Source organism: Pogonomyrmex barbatus, unplaced genomic scaffold (genome assembly GCF_055798465.1).
Source record: "Pogonomyrmex barbatus isolate J1 unplaced genomic scaffold, ASM5579846v1 scaffold18, whole genome shotgun sequence".
Taxonomy (NCBI): Eukaryota; Metazoa; Arthropoda; class Insecta; order Hymenoptera; family Formicidae; genus Pogonomyrmex; species Pogonomyrmex barbatus.
Genome location: NW_028297114.1, coordinates 6,295,310 through 6,308,986, shown reverse-complemented (window position 1 = coordinate 6,308,986; position 13,677 = coordinate 6,295,310). Strand labels below are relative to the sequence as shown.

General features: G+C 36.0%; 1 protein-coding gene across 7 annotated transcripts in view; it reads right to left on the bottom strand.

Annotated features, from left to right (window-relative positions):
* The window catches only part of Obsc (Obscurin), a 35,176-nt gene that overhangs the window by 7,547 nt on the left and 13,952 nt on the right, over positions 1-13,677 (bottom strand). For 3 of the 7 annotated variants that reach the window (XM_011646250.3, XM_089074895.1, XM_089074898.1), the window contains 17 exons: positions 12,220-12,384; positions 11,896-12,033; positions 11,327-11,813; positions 10,716-10,973; positions 10,520-10,555; positions 9,487-9,732; positions 9,265-9,406; positions 8,793-9,190; positions 7,802-8,706; positions 7,085-7,664; positions 6,117-6,257; positions 5,479-5,583; positions 4,240-5,043; positions 2,456-2,858; positions 1,149-1,332; positions 770-1,070; positions 79-657 (listed from right to left, as the gene is read on the bottom strand). In XM_011646250.3, the coding sequence (XP_011644552.2) occupies positions 79-657; positions 770-1,070; positions 1,149-1,332; positions 2,456-2,858; positions 4,240-5,043; positions 5,479-5,583; positions 6,117-6,257; positions 7,085-7,664; positions 7,802-8,706; positions 8,793-9,190; positions 9,265-9,406; positions 9,487-9,732; positions 10,520-10,555; positions 10,716-10,973; positions 11,327-11,813; positions 11,896-12,033; positions 12,220-12,384 (5,872 nt within the window). The remainder of the gene's footprint in view (positions 1-78; positions 658-769; positions 1,071-1,148; positions 1,333-2,455; positions 2,859-4,239; positions 5,044-5,478; positions 5,584-6,116; positions 6,258-7,084; positions 7,665-7,801; positions 8,707-8,792; positions 9,191-9,264; positions 9,407-9,486; positions 9,733-10,519; positions 10,556-10,715; positions 10,974-11,326; positions 11,814-11,895; positions 12,034-12,219; positions 12,385-13,677) is intronic. The other 4 variants (XM_089074896.1, XM_089074900.1, XM_089074899.1 and 1 more) reach the window with 4 other exon arrangements.

Here is a 13,677-nt window from a genome sequence, read left to right as displayed (position 1 = left end):
AACGAGTATAAATCAACTCAATTAAAATGATAATTACATTACGAATGATTTAATAAAGAGAAAATAAAATTCACTCACGTGTGACAGCGACGGCGCAAAGCGAGGAATTTTCACCGCTCGAATTCGAAACGACGAGTTTGTAAGCGCCACAATCGGTAGGTTTTACCATGTCGATCGTGAGTTTTGTGGTGCCATCCGGCAGAGTATTGATCTTTACGTGATCGTCCGGGGTAATTTTCTCGCCGTCTTTGAACCAGGCCACGTTGGGTATTGGACTGCCATCCACTTTAGCTTTCAATTCTAGAGGCTCGCCCTCATCGACTTCCGCCGATCTTGGTAACGCTTTACCAAACGTAGGTGAGGTCAACGTCATGGACAACTCGCAATTGGTTTGCACATTTCCGGCGACATTACTCGCCTTGCACGTTATTGTGCCGACATCCTTTGCGGAAAAGGTTTTGATAGACAGATTACTGTCCACTATACCATCCACGTGGGTTTTCACTTGGTACCGTTCATCCTCCTGGATGATCTTGCCATCCTTCAACCATTCTACGTTTGGCCTCGGAATACCGGTCGCGCGAATCTTCAATTCGATATCTTCGCGATCATTGCATTGCAATTTTGATAGATCTTTTAGGAAGGTTGGAGCTTCGGCTACGGAGAATGCAAATGTTTTTTACTCTAAATTCTTCTAATTTATTCAAAAAAATATTTCTTGGCTTACCGTATTGTATTTGCGAATGTTATATTTTGCTAATCTACTTACTGTGAGGCGTAAGAGTCGCTTGAGCACTTGCTTCACCCAAGTAATTTTTTGCCACAATTGTGTAGACACCTTCATCTTCCAAACGGAGTTTTTTAATAATAAGTTTGTATTTACAATTTCTCTTATCCTCTTCGATGTCATATTGCTCGTCTTTTTGCAGCTCCATACCATCCTTCATCCATTTAATATCAGGTTTCGGATTTCCTTTGATAATAGCTTGCCATTCAACTCGTTCATCAACTGATTCGCTATGATCTCTAAAGGTTTCAATTTCCGGTTTCAATAGAAGATTCAAAAATGCCTAAAAAAGAAATCTCACATTATTAATTATTTAATAGCCTTTTATATTTTATTACATTCTCTACATTCTGTTACTTACGCTACTTTCGGCTTCACCCCATTTATTTATTAACTTCAAAGTATATTCTCCGGTATCTTCTTTGGTGCATTTCGGTACTTTTAATGTAACTTTACTTTCTGTCAATTTGTCTGCCGCCGGTCCGTTAGTGATAGTCGATTTAATTCTAGAATCGTCAGACGGAATTTCATGATCTTTATAATACCTGAAAAAAATACAAGTGCATATATAAAATAACATAACATATTTTAATTTAAACAATATGTTTTAATTACACAATTTTTCGAGTATTTTTAAAATAAACTTAGAACGGAGCGCATATGACAATAATGATGATTATATTTTCTTCTATTATTTTCTGTTGTGTCTTAACATTTCTACATTTCTTAAATATCTTTTTAAGTAAAAATTTAAATAAAAAAAAAATCCTATATTTTATTAAATATTAGATACTATAGACGCTGCGCTATTTATCTTTTTAAATAAAAAGAGTAAAAATTATATAATACTCTATTATAATTATATAATACTCTAATTATATAATACTCTATTAAGTAGATATTGACAATATCGACCTATCGTTGAGCAATCATAATCTCTCCGATAGATGGGGCGCGCGTATGTTTCACGGCGGCGGCATATCCTCAAAGCGCTTGTATTACACGTGTTTTCACACTTTTTTAGGAAGGCAAAAAGGTGTGAACATGAAAACAAAAACTGCGAGGGGAGTACTTTTATGGTTTTTTTTCACTTGGATGCACCTGCGGATTCTTTAAAAGGCTTTAACTTCTCAAAAAATCGACGTAGAGACATGGGACAAAGACCAATCTTCTTCATTTTGCATTCCGCAAATGTTTATGGTGAGTACGTATATTCTTATCATGACACGTATCATGTGTATACAGGATGCCAGAATAAAATATAAAATGTCTCGTAAACTATTCATTTTTTGACATTTGTACCTTAATACTTTTTTATCCAAAATAACTAGAAGAATAAAGTGGGATACCCTGTACATATGTCTATAGTAAAAAAGAAGAAAAAAACCTATAATAAATTATATTATAATATAAAAAGAAAGTCATTAATAAAAAAATATTAAAATTTATGCAAAAAAAAATATATAGAAGGAGCAAAAATTATATTAGTGCTATTATTAACCCTTTGTTACAACACAACTATCAAAATAATCTTCGTAAAGTAATGAAAAAAGCAATCGGCATCGCGGAAAAACGATAATAATAACTTTGATACATTCAAGTATCGACTTAACGTGTCTTTTTTAGAAATGGACTTTGGAATTTACGATATATATTATAAATATATACCATCTAACATCTGGAATCGGATCAGCAGTGAAGACAGCTTTAAACTCGCCATTATCCTTGAAAGCGACGTCGACGTCACTAAGAGGTTCGCTGAATCTTGGTTTTCGGAGTTCATCGACGGTGCCGACGGTTAGATAGCCTTCCACGATTTCTTCGCCTAATTTATTCGTTAGAATGCACGTGTAGACACCTTCGTCTTCAAGGGTGGCTTTGCTTAGGTCCATCTCATATGATTCTCCTGAAGTCGTGATCCTTATCCGTTCCCCAGTTCGAAGAATCTTACCATCTTTGAGCCATTTTACGTCTGGTCTTGGTAAACCAGTGGCCTTCACCTCGAACTTCGTATTCTGTGTCTCGAAGATTGTTCGATCGGTGAGATCTGTGCTCACGACATGAGGCGGAGCTACGAAGAATAAAAATGCAGATAAGATCATTAGTCAAGATAAAATTTATTTTACATGGAAGCATGCTTTGTTTAAGCGAATCCTTCTTCCTACAACAAACTGATGGTAATTACGATGTATCAGAAAATGAATGTTTTTAAATTATTCTTCATCAGAAAATTATGAACTTCTTTAATTTATTAAGATAATTTATGTTTTTATAATATTTAATTTATCTTATTTCAGATGATATTTTTTTATATCAATTAATTCAGATTTTTAAACGTTTAATTAATTAAAATAAACTACTATTTAAAATTGATAAATAAAAATATTACTAGAATATAAATATAAAAATATTACTAGAATTTTTTTAGTAAGTAATCTTTTTTAAATTTATAAGTACATATATAAATCATAATAATGTTACGTCCGCGGCGGTCACTGACGCACTCACTAAACACGCGTTCGCGCTCGGCAATAAACAACGCCGCTTTAAAATACGTAGGCTTTATTCAAACTAATCAACAACAACAATTTCGCGGACACACATCTGTACGCCACGAGTCATCGCGCCGTACTTTTGTAAACAACACAACGTTGCGCTTTTGGAGAGCGCTTTCTCTAAACGGCGATTCGACTCCACTCGGCCGCAGAAGACTCGGGCATAACACTAGTATATCTTTCTTTAAAAAGAATATTATAGATGTAAATCCGATGCTTATATATTTACTGATATCTACCATTATCATTCTACCGTTATCATTTTTTATCACTCAAAATTGTGCTATACTCAATGAACATTACACATTCTTACTAATATACTTACCTAGAAATTCTTAGTTAAGTAGGTGCTCAGCAAATTGCAAAGTGAAGATTATAAAATTAATTATCGTATTTTAGAGTAAAAGCTGCAATCTTACCTCATATCTTTTATGTTGGTGAAGAATAGTGCAAAAATCAACGTCGAAGTTCTAATACAAATAATCAATATTTGGAACGTATGGAAGCATAAATTATAATAAATAACACATTAATTAATATGAATATTCAATAAAACGTATCAATATATCAATATATTAATATATTATAATATATTATAATATATTATAAATGTCAGAAGAAATGAACAAATAGAATTTCAAAGAATAAAAAATACATTTTTATGAATTTTCATCATCAAACTTTTCAGATATTTTATGTTTCCATGCGAGCATGCAAAAGTTAAAAGTAAAATTGTGAGATAACATGCAAAAAAAAGGAGAGGCGAGAGAATGATAATGAGATGGCTCTGTCAATTATAGCAGAGATGAGATTACAACATGTTGATGAGTTGTAACGCTGAGAGATTAAAGTTAGAAGCTATATACTGAAGCTACCAATGGAACCTCGCGGTCATACCTGACTCTCTGCCCGATTCTTTATCGAGGATTTCGTCTAACACACTACGTTGCCGTTTAACACGAGCTAGAAGATTTTTCATATCTTCGTCAATATCCTCGTCGTCGTTGTCGAGCTGCGCCTTTTGAGAATTTTGTCTCGACAACGTTTCACTCGACAACTCCGAGGTTTTCGTTTTCTCAAACTTTATGGTTTCCTTCGACAACTCAACAGCTGTTTCTGGACGATCTAGAGTTTTTTCCGCGACTTTTTTCGCTGGACTCGCGTCGCTGATGGTAGAACTCTGACCGGGTAAGTTCGCCGTTTTCATATCCAAACTTTCTCGCTTCAGATTTTGATTCGATAGCGTTGCCGATAACGGTTCTTCGGAAGACAGCTCCTCGGCGATGGTTTCCGTAATCTTGGAGATTCTGTGCAGTTTAACATCCTCCAAAACTTTTTCCTTTTCTGGCGTCTCGTTGAAAGAAAACTCATCGAGAATTCCGTTTGTCGCTTTTTGATCCTCCGGGAGTTGATCAGCCGTTTGTACGTCCTCCGTGCTGACGTCTCGCGAAAGTGCCTTCAAAGTTGATTCGTCATCAGAAACAGAAACGATCGTGACACCTCGATTAATATCCAAATTCGACTTTTTCTCCTCAGTTTCCGAAAATTCTTCGATCAGTATGCCGTTCTGCGGTTTTTCTTCTTGCACAGTGTAAGCGTAAGAAGCAACTTCTTCCACGTGAGGTCCTGAACCAATACCAAATTCTCGACACTCTACCTTGGTCGCCGTCATCTTGCTGATCGTATGACTTTCGCCGGGACCTGCGAATGGCCTGACCTAATACCTTCGACTACTAGCATTCTGCGTATGATTGCGCGAAACGGGTATCTTCCGTATTTTTAGAAATTCGATTTCTTTGTATGATTAGAGAATTGTGCAATTACCATAGAGCTATCTCCATAAATCGCATGCTTATTGCTCAAATCACGCGGCGTATGTCATAATATGTCAAATAGAGATTCGATTACGTTGAAAGTAGACGATGATGAAAATTTTGAAGCAAAGTTTTTCAGACTTCAGGAGACGCATTACACTTTGTATTCCCCGTTTATTTGCATATTAGTTGTTGAATATCTAGACAACATGAATGTGTCTAAAAGACCTCTATAAAGATATAAAAGTCTTTTGGATTTTCATGTTGTCTAGATTCTCCGATGTATAATAGTTTGTTTTTAACGTGAGATGTGTGAGATTACCTGTAAGTAAAGCTTCGTGTGATGTCGTGGAGGCCACAGATATCGTAATTGTTTCATTGTCCCCTTGAATTAGTTGAATGTTTTGTTTCTCCAATTTGACGCGACCTAAATTTATCAAATATTGTTTCTACCGCTAAATAATTCTTAGATACTTTTTCGATATTTCTAAGTTACGTAGCGTGCGTGCGAATTTCTGCGTGATAAATTACGATACATAATGCGGACCACAAAAATCTATACAATTTTTTAAAAACTTTATGCGCTTAAACAAATAACTTATGAAAAACATTATATGAAAAACATTCGATAACAAAGCGACATTATCTGTAGCTAACTATTAATTTTGAGATATCCAATCAATGAAAGTGTATATGAAAACGAAAAATCAAACAAAATTTCAAAAATCCAGATGTTGCAAAAAATAAATTTGGTTCTAGCATGCATTATTCTTTATATTATCTAAGAGACGTTTTCTTTCCTAGCGTGAAATGAAATCCTTGTCGAGACGTGCGATATTATGAGTGCTCTTGTAATTGTCAAAGCGTCGTTGCATTTTAAACTAAGCAAAGTCAAAACTCTGTGTTTTACACCCTTATACATTCTACGAATTAGCTAGGGAAATTAACCGGCATGATTACCTTCCGATTCTGATTCTTCACCACGTAGAGTCGTTTGCGGCAATTGCTCTTCCACTAATTTCTTCGCCTGCGTTTCTTCCACCTTTGTCACCGTCTCAGCCTTTTCTTTCGGAGGCTGTATCTTTTCATCTTCCGTTTCAGCTACGGAAGTACATTTTTTCGAGTTTTTGTCATGACGTGCTTCAAGACGCGATATGTCAGCATGTTATGACACTTAGAATTGGAAAAAGAGATCAGAAGAGGGTGGAAAATTTATAAGAATAAATTTATAAAACAGAAAGACAGGGAACACATTTTGCGTCAACGTCAATAATGTGACGCGTCACATTAAATGATCACACAAAATGGTGCTCTTCCCTTTCGTTTAAAGAAATCAGGAGAGTCTACGTTTTCTACACACAAATCTTTTACAACTAAAAGAACTAATATAATTATAACCATGTAACTATATAAAAAAATTTTTTGGTTGAACCTCGTCATTAAAGGCCATTAAAAAATTCTCAAAATATTATATCGGGAGATATGAGAACAAAATGAAAAGGAATCATATGGTTTCGTTTATAGATTTAGTACTTACTGAATGTTGTCGAAACACGATGACTTTTACCGCTGTTATTTTTTTCAAAATTAGAAATATATGCTATTTATTGTTGACCATTGTTCCGGCAAATATCGACATCAGCTATCTTTGTGAAATTTTCTTAATTCTATCAAAATTATTCTCGTATTTAACTTTAAAACTCGACTGTATCAAATATGATTTTTTTACACAAGAAAAAATATTGCTGCGATCGAATTTTCAAACATAAATTAATTATTTTTTTAAATACATTTATTTTGCAGTATATTGCGATAATATTATTATTATTCTAGCTTAGGATATCTTGTAGTTCAATTTAATTAAGCTCGCGTTGAATAGAGTCGAGTTTCAAAGCTAGGAAAGAGGATGAGAAGTCGTGGAAACTTACTCATTACGATGACTTTACTCTTGCTCGTGACGTAGCCTAGCTCGTTTTCTGCCCGCACTTCGTACAAGCCTCCGTCGCTACCTTTCAGCAACGTCACCGTTAAATCGTAGCTTTCCTTGCGTTGACTGTCCCTAGTGATCTTGATTCTGGCATCCGCCGTCACTTCCTCGCCATCCTTGTACCATTTAACTTCCGGATCCGGTGTAGCAGATACTTCGAACGTCAATTTCAGTGTGTCACCCTCTTTCAGCCTCTGGTCCGCCAATTTCTTTAGCAATTTTGGCCGAGTGTTCACTGTCAAGTTGGAACTACTCGAATTCTCGCCATATTCGTTCTGCACTTTGCAAGTGTAACAGCCTTTCAGTTCTGTCTTCACTTCTTTAATGATGAGTTTGTAATTATCTCCCTCCTCCACACGAGTGTACTCTGTACGTTTCTCCGTAATCTCAATATCGCCTAAGAACCAATGAACACTCGGCTTTGGGAAGCCCTCGACCTCAACCACAAACTCGACGTTCAACTCGCCCTCATTCGCACTGATATCGCATAGTTTCGTCTTAAATCTGGGTATACCACGTACCTGTAATAATTTTGAAAAAGTATTAGGACTACAGAATTTAAAGAAATGCTTGCGAATTTTTTAGTTAGGTTTCAAGTGAATTTCGTTTAAACAGGATTGCTTCAGAATATGTTTTAAATAAAATAATGTATTAATACCCTGATTCTCGTCTCGTCTGAAATCGTCCCATGCTTATTCACCACCTCGGCCTTATAAAATGCCGCGTCTTCCACCTTCGCGTTACTAACTGCGAGTATATAATTGTTTCCGCTTTTTGTCATTTTCACGCGGTCGCTCGCCGTCAAAAGCTGTCCGTCTTTGTACCAGTTGACCGTCGGTTCTCCCTCGGATTCCACCTCGATCAAAAGATTTAATGTGTCGCCTTCATTGATCACTCGTGATTCTCCCAATCCCTTCTTGATCTTTGGCGGACATCTGATGCCGACCTTCCAAATGTCAGTTGTCTGATTGATATCGTTTCGCGCGACAATCGAGTATGAACCTGCGTCGGTCGGTTTGGCATTTTTTATCACAAGCTTATACGTATCATTACTCTCCTTGATAATCTTGATACGATCGCTCTCCTCGATCAGCTGACCATCCTTGTACCAGGTTACTTCCGGCGCCGGAGTGGCCTCCACTTGCACGGTCATCGTGCCTGTATCTTCAACGAGAATCATCATGTCGGATTGTTTCTTCGTGATTTTCGGCGCAGATTTCACGATCAACTCGATCTGCGTATTATCCTCTCCGAGTTCATTCTTCGCCGTGATTTTGTAAATGCCAGCATCTTTAGCAGTAACTTGTTTAATCACCAACGATAAGGACTCTTCGTCTTCCCAGAGATATTTGATTCTACCACCAGCTATGATCTCCTGACCATCCTTGGTCCACTTGATGTCTGGCTTAGGATATCCCTTCACCTGTAGATCTAACATCGCGGAACCACCAGCGCTCACTTCGGATTGCTTCGATTCCGTTTGAAGTTTCGGCTTTTCTGGATCCTTCAGCAATTGATTTACTGCGCCCTGCACTGTCAATTCCGCGCTGCAGCTAATGTTACCTATGTATTCAAGAATTTTCATAAATTAATATACATATATCTGTAAAATATGCAGTAAACATTAAATTAAAGTTGTTAATCTTCACCTGTGCTGGTTTGTGCCACGCATGTGTAAAGACCGGCATCTTCAGGCTTTACATGCTGGAACACCAATGCCAGAGTGTCTTCGTTATCCTTAAAAAGAACTTTAAATCTCTCTTCAGGATCAAACGCTTGTCCATCACGCGTCCAAATAAATCGTGGCTCGGTTCCAAGTTCGAGAAGACCCTCAGGAAGACCTTGGAAAAGTGGCTTTTCGTCTGTCACTGTCACTACCGCTTCGCATGTAGCCTCGCCATAGCGATTCATAGCTGAACATGAATATTTTCCAGCATCCTGTTTTTGTACGTCAGCGATCACCAGTTCGTAAAATCCTTTCTCGGCGTTATCTCGAATAATCTTTACGCGTTCGTGCTTTGCATCGATCAGAGTGCCATCCTTGAAGCTACGAGAGAGTAATAATTTATTAAATTTATTGGTGTATTTTTAACTTCTACTTAGACAAAGTTTAAAGCTTACAATTTTATTTCCGGATTAGGATCTCCTTTGACTTTAATCATGAAACGTAGATAAGTATTTTCAAGAAGTTCGGTATCTTTCAGACGTACTAAGAATATAGGAGCATTCGCTTCTGCTCTTGCTTTCTTCTCTTCCTCACTCACTGCAATATTTTACATCAACAAAATAGAAAATAAAAATTATCGCGTTTGGAATTATATATGTCGTAATATTGTAACTTACATTGTTGAACTATTAATTGAGCAGTGCATGTCGCTTCACCGTTTGAATTCAGAGCACGTGCGATGTATATGCCGGAATCTGATTCGTGAACGTTTTGGATTTCAAGTTTACATATATTATCACTTATCGTGGTTGTGACGCGATCGGCCAATTTGTCCTCCATCGGTTTGTTATCCTTCAGCCATTGCATTCTGGTGGTCGAGTCACTTGTTAACATGACGCATTCAAAAGTGGCAACTTCTCCGGCTGCAAAAAACAACTTCAAATTAGCGCAAAGCAACAACTTTGTGATTCCGAAGAGAATGAGAAGATGATAAGAAGCGAATCCATCAATTCTGATGCAATCGTCCTGTATCTAAAATACTCAAGTGAATAGAATCATATACGTATATATGTTAACATAACATTTTACATTTCTTTCAGCATCGAGATAGAAAGAAATGTAAAAATGATTTTATAATAGATTTATCATAATTATATATGGCCAGCATGATAACATACCATCACTATTACATATACATATACATATCGAGTGCGATTCACATATAACACTGTTTTCGACATTGTGAAGATATACATATAGTGCATCAAGGAACAAACTTTAAAATATAAAACACATATTGTCGTTTGATAATTGATAAACAATTTGTTTGCCAAAAAGCTTCAATGAGAATATAAATATAAATATAAATATATATTTCTAAATAAATGCCTCGATGTTGTTTTATTCATGAGAGACGATTGAAGAAGCAAAAGTATAGTATAGTGTGAAAATAGTACGTCAGTGGAAATGTATGTGAGTGTAGAAATAGTAGAATAATATGTCAGTGTAGTGAAATATAAGTGTTTAATGTAGATGTGTATACAGCAAACTATATAATTTAGCTATAAAGCGTGTTTAACCAGCAACGTAGTATTACGTCTAAAAGCAGTTTGCTCTATTGGCTATAAGAAGAATACGAAAAGATACGTGGAAGAAATGTAAAGAATAGAGTGAACGCTGATAAACTAAGCAAAGTATGTATCACTTTACCTATGGCGTGTATCAATGCCTTTTTTGGTCGCATCGCTAGAACAGTAAAAAATGTATCTGTATGTCTTGTGATCAACGGAGAGAGGAATGTACGTATTATTTCTAGCGATCATCTAATGCCACTTTTGTATGCCCTGAATTATTAATCGGCAATTATGTAACCGTAATTGATGAAAAGTTTAAGTCGCATACTTACGTTCTACATTGCAACCTTCTATCGTCTTGATAAACACCGGTTTGCCAGCGTCGGTGCCAAGAGTGACTTTAGCAGATCTGCTTTCAATATTCGAGTCCATGGCGGCATCACCAGCGATCGTAGTCTCGTAGGACGTCGTAGTTTCTGATATTTGACCCATCCCTTGCGATGAGGAAGACATTCTCGTCTCGATGGCAGACGCCGCAGATTCCATGTATGAAGATACGCCATTACGACTGCTCGATATCGATGAATATTCTACAGACGTATTAGTTGGAAACTATCTTACTACTTGATATAATACCTTTTTTAAAATTCAAATTGGAGAACTTATTTTTATTTCTGGATACTATACTCAAGGTGCAGTATTTATCAGCGTTTTAATTCTGCCGAAAGTGATAACTCCAAAAAAATTTTTCTACGAACTAAAATTCATTCTTCAATTTAACAAGTAAATGTAAAACATAATAAGCGACTTGCAACTATGACATACATTTGGCGCAACATCGATTTACATCGCTAACTATAACGAGCTTCCGCATGCGACACCGAATTACAACGAAAGATTTCTGCCGACATTAATACAATCTTACAATTTTATCAACTCTCACCTTCCACCACTTTCGAAGAGGCACTGTATCGACTTGAGGAATATCTTCGAGACATGTCTGCTTCTGTTTCTTCGATCTTGGTCTTCTTTACCTCCGATGTATCGGTTGTGCCCACGGAATCCTTTCTCTTCTCAACAACTTTCGTGGAGTCCTTAGTTGTGTCAGTCTTTGGTAGACCCGGATTAGCCTGAGCTTTAGGTGATTCTGGATTTGCCTGTGCTGGTTCGATTTTCACTGGCACCGGTTTCTCATCGCTCTTCACTTCTTCTTTACTTTCCGATATTTCTTCGGTCACTTGAAGATCGTCCGCTGCGTGTTCGGCGAGAGCAACCAAATCACTGGCGTACTGACGGATTTCTTTGAGCCAGTAAGCTTTCACGGGATCCTTGTGAGCTACTAAAGTGATGGGGTAATTGGGTGCAGCCGGATTGTGTAATTCGAAAGATCGTATATCATCGGGATGATCTTTTACTTCTACTTCTGGTAACTAAAATAAAATGATCGAGTTTATTGCATTACTTGTATGCTGTAATCACAAATGTCACAATGTCATTTTATTTCTTTCTTACTCGAATAATATCCTTTAGGATGAAAACCGATCTATCTTCTGATATCCGTCTGACTTTGCAGATAAGAATTCGTGCTTTAAACAAGAACAAATATCTTTCCTTGTTTTTTCCTTCCTTATCGATAACTGTGTACCATTCCTGAGTAATGCAATCTTTATTTAATAAGAAGCTTAATACCTTATAAATACTTTAAATGATTTTTTTATGTATCTTTAATCGGCACAAAAAAATAACAGATATTAAAACAAATTTCTCTTAATTATTTCTCTTAATTATTTTCTCTTAATTATTTTTCCTTCAGGTTTTTTTAATTTTTATACGCACATGCGTGAGTAATCTACCAAGTTTGTGAATGTTCCCTTTGTACCCTTCGATATTACTTATAAATTTATTGTCGGTTGCCCTATGAGGGATTCCTAGCATCAACTCTAATGCCTTTTGTAAGTCGTCGCAGTTTTCGCCTAATCGAGTCGAATACTTCACCAGCTCCTGCAAAAAATATGCATTCGTTAATTTTATTATGTATTGAACATTTATATATATATTTTTGTGAAATAAATTGAAACGAGATTTCCCTTAATCCGCCTAAGATCGCATGAAAAATAAGAATTTTGCGCAACATCATAACTCTTACCCTTGAACTGAATTAACTTGTATCTTCGATACGATTATTACCTTCGCAATTTTCCACGCTTGCACCTGTCTCGTGTTTTTGCACAGAATTTTTCGAGATAGAGCTAAATCGTGACTGGATAGATAATCTACTACGTGGACGAATACATTTTTAGCTCGCTAAATTCGTACAACGCCTACACATTCGTACAAATACAAACGCGAAACGAATAGCGTCGTTTTTTAAATAAAGTGCACATATTTATCAAAATACATTCTTCGACAAATTCGACAATGTCTTTTCAATGCATATAATCCCAAAAAGATTTGATTATATAGATATTTTATATTTTTAAAAAAAACTAGAGAGAATTTTTAATCATCAACAGCCGGAAAAGATTTCTTAACGGAGAATGTACGATTATATTTACTTGGGCTAAATTTAACCAACTTGTTGATGTTGACAAAGTAATAATTAACTACGATATTATTTCAGACCTCTGGCTAATGTTTACCATGTTTATTTTAAAATACATAATCATTAACGCGGCGGCAATTCGCAGCAATGGTATCAACAATGTAAGGCCAAAAGCTATTAACTGCGAATCTTTCTTGCTTATACTTTAATAAAAGTTGCCGCCGTGTTATTTCATGTTCCCGGGCACCTGGCCCGGTTGCTAATAAAATTAATCTACTTGGCTTAGGCAGATATCGCGACAAATATTGAAGCAATAATTGAAAAATCTTGACATGCAATTTATTAAATTCAGAATAATTCCTTTATAATTACAATAGAAATTAAATACAAATAAAAATATATCTGTTAAATTAATTTTATATTTTTAAAAGGCAAATATTAGTGGGAAATATCGAGTTTTTATATGATAAAGAAATAATAGAATGATATGAACAATTGTCTTGTTAATCTGTAATACTTATTTCGAGTGAATGGCTGGTAATTATGTCGAGGAGACACGATTTCAAGGCAAAGTGGAAAACGCTTTAGCGCCGCGCTATTTCCGTCTGACGCAATAAAATTCAAGTGGAAATATAGGTCGTGCTGTATATCCGCACACTGAGTTGTCTGGGATTGTCTTGTTACATCTGATTTCATCGGTTAAAAAAAGGCGTCAAGTATATGTTCCTATATTATTCACATTTGAAAATAAT